Below are 22,033 nucleotides of genomic sequence, written 5' to 3' on the forward strand. Positions count from 1 at the left end.
CCTGGAACTCGCTCTTGTAGACCAGGCTGGTCTCAAACTCACAGAGATCCGCCTGCCTCTGCCTCCCGAGTGCTGGGATTAAAGGCGTGCACCACCAACGCCCGGCTCCGGGCAACTCTTTTTTTTTTTTTTTTTTTTTTTTTTTTTTTGGTTTTTCGAGACAGGGTTTCTCTGTGGCTTTGGAGGCTGTCCTGGAACTCGCTCTGTAGACCAGGCTGGCCACGACCGGGCAACTCTTATAAGGAAACATTTAATTAGAGTGGCCGGCTCGCTTACAGGTTCAGAGGCTCAGTCCATTATCATCAGGACGGGGAGCATAGTGGCTGTGCAGACATGGGCGGGTTTTGGTAGTGCTCCACCTTGCAGGCAACAGGAAGTCAATTGATAGTCACACCCAGGGAGGCTTCAGCAAAAGAGACCTCAAAGCCCGCCCCCACAGTCACACACTTCCTCCAACAAGGCCCCTCTCCTGAGGAGCCATCCGAGTGCTGGGATTAAAGGTGTGCACCACCAATGCCCAACAGCCTGTGTATTCTCTTTTGTTTTGTTTTTATGTTTTTGTTTTTTTCAAGACAGGGTTTCTCTGTGGCTTTGGAAGCTGTCCTGGAACTAGCTCTTGTAGACCAGGCTGGTCTCGAACTCACAGAGATCCTCCTGCCTCTGCCTCCCAAGTGCTGGGATTAAAGGCATGCACCACCAACTCCCGGCTTCAATCTGTGTATTCTTATTACCTGCCTCTAACATACAGAACCCTGTCTACATCTATCTGGCTCTTCAGGAACAGGGTAGAGGGTTTTGTTTGTTATTTCATTATATTTTATTTATCTGTGTGCCTGTGCACATGCGTCATGATGTGCATGAGGTACCACGGAGTTGTCCTACTATGGGAGTCCCGGGCATTGAACTCAGGCTATCAGGTTTGGCCGCAAGCTCCCTTATCCACTGGGCCATCTTGCCAGCCCTGAGCTAGGATTTCAAAATGGCCATCATAGCATAGCGGCACATACCCGCATCCCTGCTGCCAAGGAGCCTGAAGCAAGTGGCCAACCTGGGCTACACAGTGAGATCCTGTCTCGAAACAAAACAAAACAAAACGCCAGGGTGAAGGGTTCTCTTGCGGCTGCTGAGCAGCCTGTGAAATGATGTCTCTTCAATGGTTCTTGCAGTTGAGCCTAAAAACAATGCAGAGCCCCTGGAGGCGTCTCCCATTTTGAAGCAGCAGGCCGTGGCTAAATGCATCTCCATTGGAGGTCGCCCTCTGCCGAAAATCGACTGGCTCTCGGACCTGAACGGAACCTTCAATGAAACTCATGAGCCGAACACCTCCATAGTTACCAGCTATTACTCCTTGGTGCCCTCGAGACAAGCCGATGGCAAGAACATCACCTGCAGGGTGAAACACGAAAGCTTGCGGAAGCCGAAACTGAAAGCTGTGACCCTTTCTGTGCCCTGTGAGTATGTCTACGCATGCGCATGAGCCCCACTTCCGTCTCCCTGCTGTCTACCCTAATTCATCCACCATCAAGCCCGGGCCTTACGCCACCGGCTTGGGGAGCTGCCATTGCCTCTGCTACAGGGACCCCTTACCTTTTCTAAGACCCCCCTCTGTTAGCCCAGGATGGTCCCCTCCCGCCAGCGGTGTCTATGCCCATCTGCCCCTTCCCGGTTCGCCGTCCAACCGTGGGCTGGCTGTGGCTGACACCGAGTCCCCGATCAAGGTTCACGTGGTCCTCCAGGGTGGTCTGCGCCGCCCGGCACCGTCTACACTGGCTCACCCAGCTCAGTTGCTAGACTGCTTGCCTAGAAGTGGAGGCCAGAAGTTCAAGTCACCCTAGGGCTTGATGGGAACACGCTCAAGTCCAGCCTGGGCTACATGAGCCCCTGTAAGTCTGGTGTGATGGAACACATTTAGAATCCCAACACTCAGGAGGGTCAGAGGATCCAAATCGGAGGCCAGGCTGGGCTATCACACACTCAGAAAACAAACCCAAACCCACTTAATGTGCATAGTGAATTTTTACCCAACCCAAAACATCCAAAAGATAAATTTTTAAAAGTGTTTTAGCCGGGCGGTGGTGGCGCAAGCCTTTAGTCCCAGCACTCAGAAGCCTGGTGTTGGTGGCGCACCCCTTTAATCCCAGCACTCAGGAGGCAGAGGCAGGAGGATCTCTGTGAGTTCCAGGTCAGCTAGGGCTGTTACACAGAGAAACCCTGTCTCAAAAAAAAAAAAGATTTTATTAAATGTATGTATGTACGTATGTGTCTAGGAGATACTTGCTGTGCACGTGTGGAAATCGGCTCCAGATTCCCACCTTCCATTGTATAAGAATTGGGACTTGGAGCCTGGTGTTGGTGGCGCACCCCTTTAATCCCAGCACTCAGGAGGCAGAGGCAGGAGGATCTCTGTGAGTTCGAGACCAGCCTGGTCTACAAGAGCTAGTTCCAAGACAGCTTCCAAAGCCACAGAGAAACCCTGTCTCGAAAAAAAAAAAAAAAACCAAAAAAAAAGAAAAAAAGAATTGGGACTTGACCTCAAGTTATTGGACCTGGTGACAGGCACTCACTGAGCCATCTTGCTGGCCCAAGACTATCACTTTGACACAATGAATGATTTCTCAGACAGTCTTGGTGAGACCCTTTACATTCTTCTTGCTAGACTAAACCTCCAGAATTGAGTGTCTTAGACCAGCCATGAAGCCCTGAGAATCTGTGTGGCTTTGGTGGCCATATGGACTGTAGGGATTTAAGATCCTAAGTGGTCTACACACACACACACACACACACACACACACACACACACACACAGATAGAGAGAGAGAGAGAGTCTATCTATCTATCATCTATCTATCTTACTAGTGTTACATTAATATTGCCCCCTAATATCTTTGGCCCTGGCTCCCCTAGGAATGAGTTATGTCCCTAACCAATAGCATCTACGTTATTTTCCCATACCCTGTCTCTACCAAGCCCATCAACGGTATCAATGTAAGATTGCTCTTCAGGGGAACGAAGTGAGATAGGATCTCGCAGTGTAGCCCAGGCTGCCCTCAAACTCATGATCCTCCTGCCTCAGCCTCCCAATTGCTGTGATTAATACCTGGCTCCTATACACACCTTCCTTCCCATCATTGCGTACCCTGGGCTCTCTCCCGCAGGACTTCTTGGAGCCTTGAGTGTGCCCCCGGGTGTTTGGAGTGTCCAAAAAGATCTATTCTCTCATGACACCCAAGACGAGCCAGGAGTTGGTCCAGGAAAACCCACTTGAAGGAAGGGTCTGGGTGGGAAATCCCTTTTGTGTCCCCCTGACTAAGGGTGCCCAGACTTATCCATCACGGGCCGAGCTGCTCCCTGCTCAGGAGAGGCCCCTTCAGACACTGTCCAATCTCAGACTCTGCTAGGCGGTGGCGGCGCACGCCTTTTAATCCCAGCACTCGGGAGGCAGAGGCAAGCAGATCTCCGTGAGTTCGAGGCCAGGCTGGTCTACAGAGCGAGTGCCAGGACAGCCTCCAAAGCTACAGAGAAACCCTGCCTCGAAAAGCAAAACAAACAAACCAACACAAAATCTCAGCGTTGGTGTCCATTCTCAAAATCTCAGCGTTGGTGTCCATTCTCTTCTCTCCAGATCCACCCGAAGTCACCATCTCTGGCTATGATGACAACTGGTATGTTGGTCGCACAGGGGTGGCCCTCACCTGTGAGGCGCAAAGCAAACCTGAGCCCACCAGCTATGAATGGAGCACGTAAGTTTTGGGGACCCGGGACAGGCTAGTGGGAGTAGGCGGGGTCAGAGCCACAGGTCTGAGAGTGGGGAGAATACAGAACGATAAAAACAGGGTTGGGTCTGGTGGTGGCGCACGCCTTTAATCCCAGCACTCGGGAGGCAGAGGCAGGCAGATCTCTGTGAGTTCGAGGCCAGCCTGGTCTACAGAGCGAGTTCAGGACAGCCAGGGTTACATAGTGAGACCCTGTCTCAAAAATAAATAAACAGAGGCTGGAGAGATGGCTCAGAGGTTAGGAGCCCTGGCTGCTCTTCCAGAGGCTCTGGGTTCAATCCCCAGCACCTGCATGGTAGTTCACAACAGTCTGTAACTCCAGTCCCAAGGGTTCTGAGACCCTCACACAAGCATACATACAGGCAAAACACCAGTGAACATAAAATATGAATACATTTTAAAAATAAAATCAAAACAGGTAGAATCACCTCATATTCCCCAGTAAAACTTTCGAATCGTGATTGGGGATTTTCTGAGGTGAGTTCATCCAGGCTGTGGTCACTAGGGCTCCTGGGATTTTTTTTTTTTTTTACACCACACGCTTCTTCGGGATTCCCCTTCCCAGTGCAGGTTAAAGGTCCCAAAGGCTGGGACAATGACTTAATCCTGGCAAGTCCCTGTGCGAGGAGGACCCGCACCCCAGAAGCAAATCAGAGACGCCCGCCTTCATCCCCAGGGATTGGTTCCTGGCGCCCCGCCCCTTTCGCTTCAGATCCTGGTCTGCCAATCATCGCAGCTGCCCCGCCCCTCCGCCCCTGAACCTTGCCGGCCCTCCCAGCGCACAGATGAGGAAGTTAGTCTAGGGGCTGTGAGAAGAGTTGATTTGGAGGCTGAGGGTATAAGAAAGGGAAGGCGTGCCGAGAGATTTCTTAGGGGAAAGGGCTTGCTGTATAAACATGGGCACCTGAGGCTGAACCCCAGCTCCCACATCAATGAAGACCTCAACCCTATTTATGACACCCTCACATGGACATACGTGCAGGCAAAACACCAATGGAAAAAGGAAAAGGTGATTTTGTTTTTCAGGCTAAACTGGAATCCAGAGCCTCATATACACTAGGAAAACACTTTACTACTGGGCCATGCCCCCAGCCCCTCACTGGGGGATTCTAGGCAGGGGCTCTACCACTGAACCACACTCCCAGCCCCTCACTGGGAGATTCTAGGCAGGGGCTCTACCACTGAGCCACACCCTCAGCCCCCAGCCAAAATGTGTAAATAGCATAATTTTTATTCAGCTTCTTTTTATTTTGAAAAATAATTTGGCTCAACCTTTCTAGAACTTTCAAACAGTTCCATTGGAAGCAAAAACAGTGTGTGTACTCAGGTATAGCCACCTACCTCCCAAAGCAGCTGCTGCTACTACTGGTTTTGGTTTCTCTCTCTCTCTCTCTCTCTCTCTCTCTCTCTCTCTCTCTCTCTCTCTCTCTCTCTCTGTCTCTGTCTCTCTCTCTCTCTGTCTCTCTCTCTCTCTCTCTCACACACACACACACACACACTTCTGCCTTTTTCTCTGGTCCTCAACAACTGTAATTTCCCCCCCCCCAGGGGCAGTTTCCACACCTTTCACTCCATCTAAGAAATATTTTAAAAGTACATGGTTTCACAACCCTGTTTCCTCCAACACCTTGGAAGAGAAAATTTCAAAATATACACTCATAGGAATTTTCCAAATGAATGCTCAAAAAAAAAAACCCAAAAAACAAAATCCAACCCCATGGATTCTCCCACTATTATTTCACTTCATCTAATTTGGTATTTTGAAAAATTATTACATTTATTCATTTGTTTTGTGGGGAGTAGGCCCCCAGTGCCACCGTGTACATGTGGAGATCTGAGGGCGACTTGCAGGAATTGGTTCTCTCTTTCCAACATGTGTGTCCTGGAGGTGAACTCAGGTCCTCAGACCCCCGTTTTTGGCCTTTTGAGACAGTCTCTTTATGGAGACCTCAACATGGCTGGTCTAGAACTTGCTGCAGTCCTCCTGCTCCATGCTCCCGAGGTCCAGGGATTGGCAATTCTTTTGCCTCAGGCTCCTGCTTGCTAGGATTCCTAAAGTCACCACCAGACCCTGTCCATGTTTTAATGTCGTTAGATTGTATTCTTTTTTTGTTTGTTTGTTTTGTTTAGTTTTTCCCCGAGACAGGGTTTCTCTGTATTGTTCTGGAATAGATTGTACTCTGTATGTGTCATCAATTATTTACCCAGTCCTTAGGACCAAGTGTAGTGGTGCATGATTTTAATCCCAGCACTCCACAGGCAGAGGCAAGTGTGTCTCTATGAGTTCAAGGTCAGCCTGAACTTCAAAGCAAATTCTAGGCCAGCCAGAACTACATGGTGAGAGTCTTTCTAAAAATAAAACAAACCAGTTCAAATTGTGGAATAGGTGACTATTTTTATAGAGCACCTTCCAGTAATCCCCCAGTAAGGGGCTGGGGTGTGGCTCAGTGGTAGAGCCCTGCCTAGAATCCCCCAGTGAGGGGCAGGGGTGTGGCTCAGTGGTAGAGCCTCTGCCTAGAATTCCCTAGTGAGGGGCAGGGGCGTGGCTCCTTGGTTAATGATTATCTGGTATGGATTCTAGCCTCAACACAAAAGAAAAAGGGGGAGGGGACACGGCATGGTGGTACATGTTTGTAATCTCAGTACTTGAGTGACTGGGGCAGGGGGATTTCTGGTTCCATGCCACTCTTGGCTACAGAGCAAGACCTCGCATCAGAAACAACACGAAACGAACATAAAAGAGCCGACTACTCTTCTGTGCCAAATACCCCTATCCAAGTGCCACTCTAGGCTGTCAAGCGGGATGATGGCTGTGCCTCCTCCTCAGCTCGGCAGAGCGCTCAGACCTCCACCCTTCCAAGCCCTCCTCCTGCCTGCTTGGATGTTTTCTCGGGGCTCACCCTCCAACCCCGGTGCATAAGGTTGCCCAAAGTCCCTCTCTAAGCGCTCTGCCATCCAAACAAGACAGTCATAGAGCGTGTCTGGGAAATGTCTGGGATAGATAAAACAAGTTGGGGAGTAGGGAAACGGGTTGCTTTGCCACAGAAGCAGTGGGGCGGACTCCAGGAAGGTCAGGCAGAGCTCTTCACGCGGAGGAAGGGCTCTGCGAGTGGAGAGAACGACACTTGCAAATGCATTTCTGTCCATCAGCTGTTGCTTCTGCAAAGGCCTAAATGGGGTGTTGGTGCGTGGAGCGGGGCTTTCACGGCACGGGTGCTGAGGGCGCTGGTAAAGGAGGGGCCTGCAGTTTGCTCGGCTTGAGGCCTGGCTCTGGGGAGCCCTAGAAGTGGAATTGGGTTCGTGCGCGCCCTCTGGTGGCCGTATGGGGAACAGCCAGGGGCGAATCCGCAGCCAGAGCCTGGAAGCATGAAGACACAGGCTTGGTTGTCTGCTAGCCTATATGTGACCAGAACGGTCTGTGTCCCTGCTGCACCGTGGATGCCTCATCAGCAGAGGCCGCCTGCTCACCATCCTGTCTCCCCCAGGGCCACAGGTCCTCTGCCCAATGCCACCGAGCCCCAGGGCAATCGGCTGGTAATCAACACTGTGGACAAGGCGGGTCTCCATAATGTGACCTTCATCTGCAATGCCACCAATGCCTTGGGGTCCGGGCAGGCCCAACAAATCATCTACGTTAAAGGTGAGATGTCATCAGACAGGAGGGGTGGGCACAGCAGGATGCCCCTCCCCCGCGGGCGTGGGATCTAGGGGGGGTGACTGAAATAATAGCAGGTCATAGGTCACAGATTGCATCCGCTGGGGCAGGTCTGGGGTCTGTCTAAGGATTCCCGAGCGTATTGGACATAACTCTGCCAGCTGCCACGGAGCAAAGTCAGTCTGGAAGGGGAGGGCAGGCGGCGCAGGGTGACTCAGGCCAAAGGTGCTTGCTGCGGACCGTGATGGCCTTCGTTCAATCCCTGGCTCACACAGTGGAAGGAGAGACAGACCTCCACAAGTTGTCTTCCAACCTCCAGTCACACCCTCCACGGCAGGCACGAGTCCGCACACATGCAAGCGCACACACATAGATAACTGTGATTTTTAATCGGAAAAATAATTTGTTGAAAGCGCAGATTTAGCCGGGCGGTGGTGGCGCACGCCTTTAATCCCAGCACTTGGGAGGCAGAGGTAGGCGGATCTCTGTGAGTTCAAGGCCGGGCTGGACGACAGCCTCCAAAACAATACAGAGAAACCCTGTCTCGTAAAACCAAAAAAAAAAAAAAAAGCGCAGATTTAGTTGTGGTTAGATCCAGGTGGTAGACCCACGTCACCCCGGAATTCCCTTTGCGTCTCTTATCTCGGAAGCCAGTGTGGGGGTGCATGACTGTAATCTCAGTACTTGGAAGGCTGAATGGTGATGAAGACACTTTGGGGCCAGCCTGGGCTATGGAGTGAGAACTACTCTCGTTTAATCACATCTTATTTTTTTTTTAATGTCACATTGCCTAACTTTGCCTTCCAAGTGCTGGGTTAAATATCAGGCAGGGTCTTCCCCTGGGGAGTCAAGATGGGTTTTCTAAGACACCGCACTCCACATTTTATAAATCTCAGAGGGAAAATTCATTCAGTAGCTGCATTCAGTAGCCTCTCATTGGCCCCCATGTTCGTCACATTTGACATCTGAACCAATAACAGCAGCCAGGGAGAATGGGATGTCCTGACTGACCAGGCCAGAGAAGAAAGAAAGAAAGAGAGAGAGAGAGAGAGAGAGAGAGAGAGAGAGAGAGAGAGAGAGAGAGAGAGAGAGAGAGAGAGGAAAAGAAGTCGGAGACCCTGCGTTAGAACTGCAGCACCCCAGTGACCTATTTGAGGGGGGAAGGGGAGAAATGGGCATATAGGGCTATCCTTGGCTACAGGGCAAGTTTGGGCCAGCCTGGGCTACGGGAGCCCCCATCTCAAAACAAACAAGCATCCCACTGTAGGAATCTTAAAATGTGGTGAAGCCCTGACACTGTACGCTGGGAGATGGGGTTCCCCGCAGGAAGCGTGGGGTGTTGCTTCAGAGGTGCTGGTCACTCCTTACCCGCTCGTCCCTCTTCCAGACCCTGAGCAGTCGGGCTTCAGCGCGGGCGCCATCGTCGGCGTCATCGTCGGCATCATCTGCGTGGTTTCCGTACCAGCGGTAGTCCTGTGGTGTGGTGAGTCTCTTCCTCTGTATGTTCCCCCACCCGCTTGCCAGGGCCACTGCAAAGGAGTCCCCACTATGTGCAGCCTTGGTCCTGAGCACCCACAGGCACTCGTCCCCAGACTGTGGAGTTTCCCCCACAGTACAGCCAGGAGGTCTTAGTGTTTTGCTTTGGTTTTGGTTTGAAAGTACTGGAGATAGAATCCAGGGCTTTGTGTGTGTTAAACAGGAGCTCCACCACTGAGCCACGCCCCAGCCCCTCCCTGGGGGATTCTAGGCAGGGCTCCACCACTGAGCCACGCCCCAGCCCCTCACTGGGGGATTCTAGGCAGGGCTCCACCACTGAGCCACGCCCCAGCCCCTCCCTGGGGGATTCTAGGCAGGGCTCCACCACTGAGCCACGCCCCAGCCCCTCACTGGGGGATTCTAGGCAGGAGCTCCACCACTGAGCCACACCCCAGCCCCTCACTGGGGGATTCTAGGCAGGGCTCCACCACTGAGCCACGCCCCAGCCCCTCACTGGGGGATTCTAGGCAGGAGCTCCACCACTGAGCCACGCCCCAGCCCCTCCCTGGGGGATTCTAGGCAGGAGCTCCACCACTGAGCCACACCCCAGCCCCTCACTGGGGGATTCTAGGCAGGGGCTCTACCACTGAGCCACGCCCCAGCCCCTCCCTGGGGGATTCTAGGCAGGAGCTCCACCACTGAGCCACACCCCAGCCCCTCACTGGGGGATTCTAGGCAGGGGCTCCACCACTGAGCCACGCCCCAGCCCCTCACTGGGGGATTCTAGGCAGGGGCTCTACCACTGAGCCAAACCCCACCAACGCCCAGCCTTTTTTTTTTTTTTTGAGACTCGGTCTCCTGTAAACCTAAGTTGTCTCAAATTCTATATGTAACCCGAGATGACCTTAGATACCGGTCTACTCTAAAGTGTGTGCCACCACACCTGGCTCTTCCCCGTCCTGCATCAAAGCAGAGGCCGCAGGGAACTGACAGCCTTCAGACGCCCTGCTGCTGCGATCCCCAGAGTCTCAGATGCCCTCTTTCCGAGATCCCCAGAGTCTCTTTCTTTCTGACAAAGTCTCTTTGTTTCTCCAGTTCGATCCCGGAGATCCAGGCCCAAGCCCTCAGACACTGAGGTGAGTGCAGAGACTCCAGGAGGAAGACAAGGGGTCCGAGTGGACCACAGACCTGTTTTCTTGGGCTCTCTCTAGAGGACCGGGGCCGTTAGCTGCAGCATGGAATCAGGAGTCGGGGGCTTTCCAGGACCCCAGCCTGTGCACCACTGGGAGGGCGTGGGGTCTGGAGGGAGGAGGCTGGGTTATGCTGGGTGTGTCTCTAGAGGGTATATTGGGACCATGAACACACACACACTCACACACACTCACACACACACGGTTGTGAGCCACCATGTGGTTGTTTGGAATTGAACTCAGGACCCAGTACTCTTAACCTCTGAGCCACCTCTCCAGCCCCTGTTCTTTTTTTTTTTTTTTTTTTTTTTTTTTTTGGTTTTTCGAGACAGGGTTTCTCTGTGGCTTTGGAGGCTGTCCTGGAACTCACTTCGTAGACCAGGCTGGCCTCGAACTCACAGAGATCCGCCTGCCTCTGCCTCCCGAGTGCTGGGATTAAAGGCATGCGCCACCAACGCCCGGCCAGCCCCTGTTCTTTTTAGCGTTTTGAGATCAAACTCCTTGTCTAGCCAAGGCGGGCCTTGAACTCTCTGTCTGCCTGCTTCTATCTTCCCAATAGTGGGATTACAGTCGAGTACCATTGCATCTCAGTCTCTCAGTTTTGTGAGACAGCGTCTCACTGTGTGGCCTAGGTTAGCCTAGGTGATCCTCCTGCCTCACAGCGCTGAGGTTATGCGGCACGCCGATCTCCACTTAGGGGCCCTGCGGGCCTGCTCGCTGAACACTTCACTGGGAAGAAGGTTGTTTATCTGAGAAAGGCCTCGACTGACGTTTAATGCTCAATGCCCCCCCCATCTAGTATTCACCTGTGAACAGCAACGTCAACTCTGCAGAGGACATAGAGATGAATAACGCGAGGGGCCAAAACCAAGGAGCTTGAAGCCTCAACAGCTGGAACCCCATGAAGATAGATGGAGAAGCCTCCAGAGAGACTGGCCACCCAATGTGGTGACCCCAAAGCTTGGGGGTCTCCTGGGACCCTGGCAAATCCTTCATTGTCAGAAAGCACCTGCCAAGCCCAGCGTGGTGGCCCACAGCTGTCATCCCAGCAAGCGTGAGTGGCCTGGACTACAGAGCGAAGCCCCCGTCCACGCTTACAAACAGGCTTTGAGATGTTCAGGAGCTGGGCCAACAGCTGGAGTCTCCCCGTGGGTGAGAAACCCTCTACCTCGTGTTGGGCCCTGTAGAATGTTCAAGGAGCTGCAAGTCTTCGGCCACTGAGATTCAACCTCAGAATCTCTTCATCACTGGGGTCTTTCAAGGCTCAGCCCTTACTTGAGGTCTCGCTGTGTAACCCAGGCTGGGCTCGAACTCACAGAGATCCGTCTGCCTCTACCTCCCAAGTGCTGGAGTTAGAAGCGTGTGCCACCACACCCTTCTCCGTCTCCTTTTTGATGAAGTGAAGAAAAATACATGTATTTATAAAACGCTATATAGTTTTGTATGTATATTATTGAGACAGAGTTTTATGTAGCCCAGGCTAGCCTCAAACTTACAGCCTCCTTAATCTCCTCTTTGATGAAGTAAAGAAAAATATATATTTATTAAAAACTATATAGCTTTGTATATATTTTTGAGACAGTTTCATATAGCCCACCCAGGCTAGCCTCAAACTTACTTTGTAACCAAGAATGATCTTACTAATTTATTTTAACTTAAGAGTTTCATATAGCCCAGGCTAGCCTCAAACTTACTATGTAACCAAGGGTGATTACTAATTTATTTTAATTTATTTGCTTTCAAGTTTAAAAGTTCTCGGCCCCCTGTTCTCTTCTCTTATCTCTCAGCCCATTAGCCTCCTTAATTCTCCCCAGACACCATTCTGATTTATGTCTTAACTGTAGACATTGTTTTATTTAACTGTATAAAAATCTGTGAGCCACAAATGAAAGAATGTATTTGTCTCTCTGAGGCTGACTCACCTTATTTAATGTGATTCTTTCCAGTCGTATCCATTTTCTTGCAAATGATGTTAAGTTTGCTCTTCTCTGTGGCTGAAGAAACATCTTCCCTTTCCCCTTGGACGCACACGAGGGTGGTCCCGTATCTGAGTTATTGTGCCCATGCCGCAGTAAACACCCGCATGCAGTTCTCTCTGTGACTCGTTGACCTGGAGGTTCCTGGGTAAATAAACCCCCAGGAACGGCAGAGCCAGGTCTTACGGTCTGCGTATTCTGGCTTTGGAGGAAGTTGTGTACTGACGTCCTCCATCCTTCACTGTGCGTTGTTTTCTTGATGACTGCTGTTCTGACTGGGGTGGGGTAGAATCTCAACAGTGTGTGTGAGTGAGTGTGCATGTGAGTGAGTGTGTGAGTGTTGTGTGTGTGTTAAACACTAGGATCAAAGGCACGTGCCACCACCGCCACCTGGCCCGTCGATGGATCTATCTTTAACCTGCATTCGACTCAGGCTAATGAGGTCGGACATTGTGGTAGTTTGGTTGGAAAGGACCCCTACGGGCTCATAGGGAGTGGCACTATTAGGAAATATGGATTTGCTGGTGTTAAGATGTACTGCATTTGTTTATGCTGTGAATATTTGTTTAATGATGCAAAGATGTGTTACATTTTTTAAAAACTCTGTGAAGCTGTGTTACTGTGCCTGCTGTGCCTGTCTAAAACACCTGGTTGGGTAAATAAAGAGCTGAACGGCCAATGGCTGGGCAGGAGAAAGGATGGGAGGGGCTGGCAGGCAGAGAGAATAAATTGGGGGAGAAATCTGGGGAGAGAGGGGCCGGCTACCCAGCCAGCCATGGAGTAAGAGTGAAAGAAACGTATATAGAAATAAGAAAAGGAAAGGCCCAGAGGTAAAAGGTAGACAGGATAATTTAAGTTAAACAAAGCGAGCTAAAACCAAGCCAAGCTAAGGCCAGCCATTTATAAGTAATAATAAGTCTCCATGTGTTTATTTGGGAGCTGGGTGGCAGGCGTCCAAAAGACCAAAGAGTGAAGAGTAATAAAACAACCAGTACCAGTTGGAGTGGGTGTGTCACTGGGGCCGGGCTTTGAAGTTTCAAATGCTCAGGTCAGGTCCAGTGTCCTGTTGTCTGCAGATGTAGAGCTCTCGGGTTTCTCTCTCCGCCCCTTCATGCCGCCATGCTTCCTGCCACAGTGACAGTGAGCTACACCTCTGAAACTGTAAGCCAGCTCCAATTAAGTGTTTCTCTATGGGGCTGGAGAGATGGCTCAGAGGTTAAGAGCACTGTCTGCCCTTCCTGAGGTCACCAGCAACCATCCAAAAATGAGATCTGGCGCCCTCTTCAGGCATGCAGGCAAACATGCAGTAGAACACTGTATATGTAATAAATAAAATCTTTTTTTTTAAAGTTTCTTTAGAAGTCTCTTCACAGCAATAGCAACCCTAAGACAGATGTATCTGTATTGCCATTTGTACTCCATCTTTTGAGAACTGATACTCATTTTGTGAGCCCATTTATTGAATGGGTTGTTCTTGTTTAGTTTTTCTTTCTTTCTTTGAAGTGGGGTCTCTGTGTAGGTTTGGCTATCCTCAAACTCACAGAGATCCTCCTGCCTCTGCCTCCTGAGTGCTGGGATTAAAGGCGTGGCCACCACACACTGTGCACCCAGACCTTGCAGTGTTTTTCCTACAGTCTCCTCAACAGTTCCCAATCCCGCACTTACATTAAGGTCTATGATGCGATTAGGTTTGATTTTTGTTCAAGGTGGGACGTAGGGGTTGAGTTTCATTGTTTCCATGGACGGACATCCTGTTTCCCCAACACCGTTTGTTGAAGGAGCTGTCTTTTCTCCAGTGTTTATTTTTTTAACATCTTTATAAAACCAAGTAATCATTAGCCAGCAGTGGTGGCGCACACCTTTAATCCCAGCACTGGGAGGCAGAAGCAGCCTGATCTACAGAGTGAGTTCCAGGACAGCCAGGGCTACACAGAGAAACCCTGTCTCCCCAAAAACAAAACAAACAAACAAAAATGAAATAAAAAGATCAGTTGGCTGTAGCTGCATACATTGTAGCCTAGGTTGCCCTTGAAGTCACTGTGTAGCTGAGGCTAACCTTGAACTCCTAGTTCTCCTGCCCTCATCTTCCAAGTGCCAGATTTACAGGTGCACAGGCAGAACTTGTGGGTGCCTGTCAGCTCCAGCAACCTTTGCCCCAAACCTGTGTCTTGAGAGGTCCTGCTGTGGGTTATCTGGGACTGACAGGTTTTTAACTCATCTATGAAAAATGCTGGGGTCTCTGGAGCTGTGCAGCACCAGGAAGCATGATAATCGCTCAAATGAGGCTGCAGATGACACTTTCAAAGACCTGGGCATGAGGACCTGATTCAGGTCCCAGCACACATGTAAAAAGCATGCTTTCACAGATATGTGTGCCCGTACTACACACACAAACAGGAGGGCACCACACTCTCATATGGGGGTCTCTGCAAACCCCAGGGCGTGCAGAGTCCAGGGAGGCAGGAAGGAATCGGCTCAACATAACTTGGTGGCTGTTGCAGAGTTTCTCAATAAATAAACACACAGACGCTCTAGCAATTATGAAACTGTTGGCCAGTGACTTGGGCTTCTTATTGGCTAGCTCTGTCTTAATTATTAACCCATTTCTATTAATCTAAGTATTTTCACGTGGTCTTATCTTACCTGAGAAGGATCCGGCACGCATTCTACCTTCCAGTCTCATGTGGCTTCTGCTGTCTGCCCTATACTTCCCAGAATTCTCCTCACCTCTTAATCCCACCTATCTCCCTGCCTCTATTGGCCAGTGTTTTATTCATCCACCAATAAGAGAAGTGTATACAGAAGGACCTCCCCCATCAGGTAGCTGGTGTTGGTTCAAACTTCTAGAGTCTGACATTGCATAGCTTATTTTAGGCATATCTATGTACAGGACAATTTGGGGAAAAGTTTCCTGGTACAACATAACTCCGTGTGCACAGGGAGACAATTACATTGAAACCCTCAAAGTACATGTGGTGTTTTGAAGGCATGGTTTAAATGAGTCCACCAGACCCAAGATAAACGATTAGCAGGTATTTATTAAGGAAGCACTTACACAATTAATAGCAAATAACTACCACGGTCTTCCTGCTCCAGACGATGCAGTCTCTGCCCTTCAGATGCTCTGACCACAACCCAAGAGTCCAGCCAGCCCCTCCTCTTCCTTATAAAGGGTCACAGCTGATCACCTGAAGCCACGCCCATAGGGCGTGGCCTCTATCGAAAGCTCACTAACAAATCGAGATGCCACTACACGCGTCTTCCACGAATATGGGCTCTGTAGGTAGACTACATGTGTTATCTTAAGGGCAGAGGGGCCAATCTGCTTGAGGTGACCTCAGTCACACGGATAGTGCAGAGGACATCCGGGCTATTTATTTGCTACCTCTGGTCCTGCTTGGGGGAGCTTCCAGCCATACAGAAAGGAAGGATAAGTAACTGATGAGGAAGTAAGGGAGCTTCTGCTTCAGCGGCTGCATTGTTTACCAAGCTAACTGCCCGCTTGGCTTCAGGTCTTTCGTTCCTTACAGAATTTAACTCAGAATATCGGCAGAGCAACTTAGAGAGCAGAGCCAAGTCCTCAGTAGTGACAGGCGGCTAAGAGCTTGCCCCAACTGACATGGCCCAAAGTTTTAAATTTTGTTTTTAGTTTATTTGTCATGAAAGTTAAAAACACTCATTTAGAAGATAATGCCAGCCACACAATGAACGGCCAGTACCTCAGGAAAGCCAATCAGCATCCACTCAGGGGCTTCATGTCCCTGTTGTCCCTGTTCCTGTACCAGAAGCTGGGCCTGTTTTAGCTTTTCCTCCAGGAAGGGACCATTGCACAATCTACATTGGGTTGTAGACACTGTGAGGGTGTAGGTGCTCTGTGTTGCTTGGTGTTACGGTGGAGGTTTCACCCCAGGCCCTGGCATCCAGATACCCAAAGAGTCTGGGATGTTCTGGTGGAGGTTCCACCCAAGCCCCCTCCCCCATCTCCCTCCAAACCCTGCTGCAGCTCAGAAAGCTCCACCCCCAAATGATGGCCCCTCCCCCAGAGATGCTCAAGGCCACTCCCATGGGATATTTAAACTGCCACCCCAGAAAATAGACAGTGGTTTTTCTGGCCCCCCCTTTCCCATCTCCTCTCTGGGGAATTGGAAGGCCATCCAGGAACGCTGTGTCCATTAAACGTGGGCTTTTTCTAACTCGGTTTGATTTGGTCTGATTGGGATTGCTGCATTGGCGGAGAGGCTTATTGGGGTATAGAAACTTTTCACTTGGGACATTCAAAGAAAGGAGGTCAATAAAAACCAGGAGTCACCAGGTGGACACCTTTAATCCCAGCACCCGGGAGGCAGAGGCAGGCAGATCTCTGTAAGTTCGAGGGCAGCTTGGTCTACAAAACCACACAGAGAAACCCTGTCTCCAACAGCCAAAACAATAAAACAAAAAATAGGTCGAAAAACAAACAAACAAAAAGGGAGTCAAATATGGGGTAAGAAGCTGGGAGATCAGAGAGCCAGGAGCAGCCTGCAGTAGCTTCCTGCCTGTCTCCTTCCCTAGTCCAAAAAGCCCAGATCCCGTCTCTGCACACACCCCCCATCACCTCCTCTCCCCGCCTCCTGACTGCTGGGATTAAAGGCCTGAGCCACCACCGCCACCACCGCCTGGCCTCTGTGGTAACTAGTGGCCAGCTCCGCCCTCTGATCTCCAGGGGAGCTTTACTTGTCAGAACACAAACAAAATGTCATACAACAGGTGACAGGTGACTCCAAGACAGCATTCAGGCTCTGTGGCAGCAGGGAGGGACAGCTTCTGTAGACTAAACCTGGAACAACCCAGCAAAGGCGTGTCGGGTGATTGTTACACCCCGGGTTTTTGGTTTGTTTGTTTTGTTTTTGTTTTTTTTGCATAAAACAAATTCCTCACTCCAAAGCCCCTGATCCAATCTATATGTTTTCTGAAGGAAATCATCACACTCCCCAAAACCTTAGTCCTTTTTGTGTACTGTTTGCAGTACCCAAAAATTCAAGATGTCCAGGGGGTGCCAGGACAGTTTTGTGACTAAAGTCATGCAAAGACTGTAAGGCTTTTTCGGAAAGACAACTCTATAGGTAACAGAGAGCAATCGCTGTCTTTTCTATGATTTCTTCAAGGTCTAAGCATATCTAGAAAACAACTGTTCATTCTGATGTTTGTTGTGGAATGATCTTTTTGTTCACGGTGAAGATGTGTCGCTCTGATTGGTTTAATACAAAGCTGACGGCCAATGGCTTTGACAGGATTTCCAGGCACAGAGGACGCTGGGAAGAAGAAAGTGGGTGCACCAGCCTGTTAGAGAACAAGGAAGACACTCGGGAGGCAGAGGCAGGAGGATCTCTGTGAGTTCGAGGCCAGCCTGGTCTACAGAGCGAGTTCCAGGACAGCCTCCAAAACAATACAGAGAAACCCTGTCTCGAAAAAACAAAAAACAAAAAAACAAAAACAAAAGAATAGCTTACCTAACTGGTACATAGGTTTCCAGTTTCCTTATAGCAATGCTAGTATCGATCCCTGTTTGACAAGACTTCTGTTTCCTCACTCCTGCCAATCAGGGATTCACCCCCATCTGAGACTGGAATTCCCCTACCCCAACCCCCCCTTTACTCCTTAAAAACCCTGCCTCAGCTGAGCTCAAGGCTCTCCCTGATCCAACCGCTGAGTCGGAATCGACGGAGAGAGAGCCCAAGCTCAAGCTCGCAATAAAGATTCTTTGCTTTTGCCTGGGAACTCGGACTCCTGCTGGTCTCCCGGGGGCTCACGACACGGGCATAACGATAGTAAGTCTCCTTGTCACTGTTGGGGAGCCCACAGATGCTTGCCCTAGATACCGTGAAAGCAGCTATTTCCTGGATACAGTGACTCCACCAGCGTTCCCACTCTGAGGGAACACCAAGCAAACCAAAAGCTAGCCCTCGCTCAGGCTGCGGTGGCAGACCCCAGCCAGCCCTCCCTGGCAACGGCCAGTGTTGCATCAGATGCAGCTGTGTGCATTCAGCCGACCCCAGGTGGTGGGAAGGGCAGTGGATTCTCGTGACTCAGGAGGGCTCCGGGTTCCAGTCAGCTGCAGTACGACGGGGAGCCCCGAGCTCCAGCGGCTGAGTGACCGCTAAGGTCTAGAACCCTGGTACACAGCCTGCATGTGTTACCTTAAGGGCCTAGGGGGAGGGCCTGTTGTCATCACAGACAGTGCAGAGGTTATCTAGGCCGTGTTAGCCACCTCCAGCTCTGCCTGGGGAAGCCCCTGGCCAGACAGATAGTGCAAAGGTTACCTAGACTGTTAGCCATCTCCATTGCTGGCCTTCTGGGCAGAAAACAGACAAGACATCTCTGCTGCTGAAGAGACAAGCCTGTACCTTTAACATTTCCGGTTTCCCTAGTGCTTATCTGTGAGCCCAAGGGCCTTTGTTCTTCCTGTACTCTCGCAAGCAAAAGGCCTTTGGGGTAGACGCACGCTCCGCTTATGTGAAGGACGGGTTCCATTGCCAACGCCACAAAACCTTGTGCTAGACTTATTTATCTGTTTTGCCTGTTTGAATGTGTGTGCACCACAGGTACGCCTGGTGCCCACGGTCAGAAGAAGGTGTCGGATCCTCTAACACCCAGATTAAACTTGGTTGTGAGGCCGGGCGTTGGCGGCGCACGCCTTTAATCCCAGCACTCGGGAGGCAGAGGCAGGCGGATCTCTGTGAGTTGGAGACCAGCCTGGACTACCAAGCAAGTTCCAGGACAGCCTCCAAAGCCACAGAGAAACCCTGTCTCGAAAAACCAAAAAAATTTTTTTTGGTTGTGAGCTGCCCCGTGGGGAACCAAACTCCTCTGGAAGAGCAGCTGAGCCATCGTCTCTCCAGTCCTCCAGGAGACACTTGTAAAAGGCCTGTGAACTCAGATCCTGCTTCCCAGAGACAGCTGAGAGACTGTAAGGGCCGGAGAAGAGGGGTACGAGCTGACAAAGCCGGAGAGACTCCACAGTGAGGGAGAGAGAAGGGGCCGCTAGCTCTGGTGAGTGGATAGCTCCAGGCACCTTATCAAACTGCTGTCACTTAAAAGGTTGTGTGCAAGTCAGGCAGTGGTGACACTTGCTTGCGATCCTAACACTTGGAGGCAGAGGCAGGTGGATGTCTGAGTTAGAGGCCAGCCTGGTCTACAGATGGAGTTCCAGGACAGCCAGAGAAACCTTGTCTCAAAAAATAAAAACAAGGGCTGGAGAGATGGCTCAGAGGTTAAGTGCAGTGACTGCTCTTCCAGAGGTCCTGAGTTCAATTCCCAGCAACCACATGGGTGGCTCTCAACCATTTACAATTCAATCTGGTGCCCTCTTTTGGTATGTAGGCAGAACACTGTATATGTAATAAATAAATAAATAAATCTTTAAAAAATAAAAACAAACAAATAAAAAAGAAGAAGAAGGGAAAAGAAAAGAGAAAAGAATACGGGAGCAGAGATAAGTTACAGCCTTGAGAATCCTGCCTCAGAAAGGTGGACAGACCAAGCAAACCCCTCAAGCCCCTCATAGAAACTACACAGGCAGTGTCGAGGGTGGGGAATTCTGGGAAGAAAAGCATGTAATCTGAAAGTGAAGCCCCCGTCAACGGGGCAGTCCCCCTAGGTCCAGGACCTGCCACACTGGATCCTTATGGGCAGGCAGAGTTCAGGGCACATCTTCACCTGGAGGTAGAGTCCATTTTTTACACCTGTCTCAGAAAAAAGGAATTGAGATTTTAAACAAGAAAAGCCTTGGGGGAGAAAAAAAATTCTTCTCCAAGTTGTTTGCTCCTGGCACAAGATTCAGGAAGTGGTTCAAACTGGAAAACGAAAGACTTTTTTTATTGTTGTTGTTGGTTTTGGTTTTAGGTTTTTTTGAGACAGGGTTTTTCTGGGTAGCCCTGTGTTGTGGGATTTTGGTCCATTCACCCAGTGACTTTTGGGTCAGCAAGCCCTAGGGCTTGCAAGGTCTTGTCTGCATACACGACGCTTACGAGCTAAGGGAGAAGGAAGGGCTGGAGAGATAGCTCAGCGGCTTAAGAGCATTGACTGCTCTCTCTCTCTCTCTCTCTCTCTCTTTCTCTCTCTCTCTCTCTCTCTCTGTGTCTCTGTGTCTCTGTCTCTGTCTCTCTGTCTCTCTGTCTCTCTGTCTGTCTGTCTGTCTGTCTCTCTCTGTCTCTCTCTCTCTCTCTCTCTCTGTCTCTCTTTCTCTCTGTGTGAACCATCCAGGACAGAGCAAGGAGCTGTCGGTCCCTGGGCAGAACCTCAGGACACAGCATCTGGATTGCGGCAGCGTCTAATCTGTTGTGTTCTGTACCAGTGAGTGTCTATCCTACTATCTTACACCTAAATAAATTATTGAGACCCTTTAACAGACTCTCATGGGTTCATGTAGCAGCCCTGGCTGTCCTGGAGCTCGCTCTGTAGACCAGGCTGGTGAGATCCGCCTGCCACCGCCTCCCGAGTGCTGACAGTAAAGGCATGCAGAACCACCACCCACCTTGAAAAATAACTTCATGTGAGATGTCACATGTTGGGGACCATCGAATTGGATCAGCGGGTAAAGGCACTTGGCCACCAAGCATGAGGACCTGGATTCAGTTCCTGGGACCCAGATGGTGAAAGGAGAGAACCAGACCCCCACGAGTTGTCCTCTGACTGCCACACGTGTGACACATGCAAAATCAACATTTTGGAAAAAAACCTGTGGTTTTCAAGCGCCCCAACCACCCAGAGCTGAAAGCCCGGTGGCGAAGACAGGCTGACGGGGTCTGGGCTGCCTGGTTTGTCTTCGGCACCAGACGCGGCTCAGTCTGTCTGCTCCTTAGCCGGTCTCCCTCTCCACACACTGGTACCCACCTCGGATGGGTGCCAAGGTGGTTGGTGCCAAGGTGGTTGGTGCCAAGGTGGTTGGTGCCGTCGTTTCAAGATCCAGTCCCGGGGAAGAAACCAACCCCTTCTCCCATAAGCATTTGCCCTCTGATATCACTGGTTTGCTTCTTACTCTTTCATCGTCTAAATGTTTATGACACGTGTTGACATTTATTTGTTTATTTCTGAGGCAGGGTCTCCCTACGTAACCCTGGCTGTCCTGTAACTCAGGGATAGGTCTGCCTCTGCATTCTGAGCGCAGGATTAATGGTGTGTGTCACCATGCCTGGCTATCTGCCTTTAGTATTTATATTGTTTAACAGGGCCTCTTACTGGCCTGTAGCTTGCAAATCAGCTAGGCTGACTAGCCAGCCAGCCCCAGGGATCCACCTGTTCCCACCTCTCCAGTCTAGGGGTCACAAACGTGCATTACGGCACGTGACTTTTTTTATGTGGGTGCTGGAGCTGGAACTCAGACCCTGAAGCTTGCAAAGGAAGCAATTTACCCCCCCCCCCCCGCCTGACTCTGCGCGCGCAAGCCCATGCAGTTGAGTGCAGTTCCTATGGAAGCCTCAAGAGGGCACCAGATTCCATGGAAATGGCTGTGAGTGGCCTTGTGGTTTCTGGGAGCCAAGGCAGAGTCGTCTGGACTGGATCCGGGTCCTCTCAAAGAGCAGCCAGGGCTCTTAGGTGCCGAGATCTTTCCAGCCCCTCTGTAAACAGCCTCGAGTAGCTGCGTATCAGATACCCTGTAGCAAAATTACAGTTATGGAATAGCAAGGAAGATAATTTTATGGCTGGGAGTCATCACCACATGAGGAACTGTATTAAAGAGTCGCAGCATTAGCCGGGCGGTGGTGGCGCACGCCTTAAATCCCAACACTCAGATGGCAGAGGCAGGCGGATCTCTGTGAGTTCGAGGCTGGGCTGGACCGACAGCCTCCAAAACAATACAGAGAAACCCTGTCGCGTAAAAACCAAAAAAAAAAAAAAAAAAAAAAAAGAGTCGCAGCATTAAGAAGGTTGAGAACCGCTACTCTAGATTTACAATAAAATTGCTACATTGTCTACACCCACTCC

The 22,033-nt window shown here is 50.5% G+C and overlaps 1 protein-coding gene and 1 long non-coding RNA gene across 2 annotated transcripts in view; one reads left to right on the forward strand and one right to left on the reverse strand.

Annotated features, from left to right (window-relative positions):
* Nucleotides 1-12,685, forward strand: part of LOC101826061 (poliovirus receptor homolog) — a 16,628-nt gene extending 3,943 nt beyond the window's left edge. The window contains exons 3-8 of the mRNA XM_013125422.3: nucleotides 1,167-1,451; nucleotides 3,623-3,740; nucleotides 7,259-7,413; nucleotides 8,816-8,911; nucleotides 10,000-10,040; nucleotides 10,894-12,685. Of these exons, the coding sequence (XP_012980876.1) occupies nucleotides 1,167-1,451; nucleotides 3,623-3,740; nucleotides 7,259-7,413; nucleotides 8,816-8,911; nucleotides 10,000-10,040; nucleotides 10,894-10,974 (776 nt within the window). The 3' untranslated portion in view covers nucleotides 10,975-12,685. The remainder of the gene's footprint in view (nucleotides 1-1,166; nucleotides 1,452-3,622; nucleotides 3,741-7,258; nucleotides 7,414-8,815; nucleotides 8,912-9,999; nucleotides 10,041-10,893) is intronic.
* Nucleotides 12,686-12,969: 284 nt separating this feature from the next.
* On the reverse strand, nucleotides 12,970-14,793 carry LOC121135521. The gene is made up of 2 exons (XR_005872632.1): nucleotides 14,714-14,793; nucleotides 12,970-13,196 (listed from the first exon to the last, which is right to left on the reverse strand). It is a non-coding gene; the product is annotated as an uncharacterized LOC121135521 (long non-coding RNA).
* Between the last annotated feature and the right edge of the window lie 7,240 nt (nucleotides 14,794-22,033).

Source organism: Mesocricetus auratus, unplaced genomic scaffold, assembly GCF_017639785.1.
Source record: "Mesocricetus auratus isolate SY011 unplaced genomic scaffold, BCM_Maur_2.0 Super-Scaffold_100038, whole genome shotgun sequence".
NCBI lineage: Eukaryota > Metazoa > Chordata > Mammalia > Rodentia > Cricetidae > Mesocricetus > Mesocricetus auratus.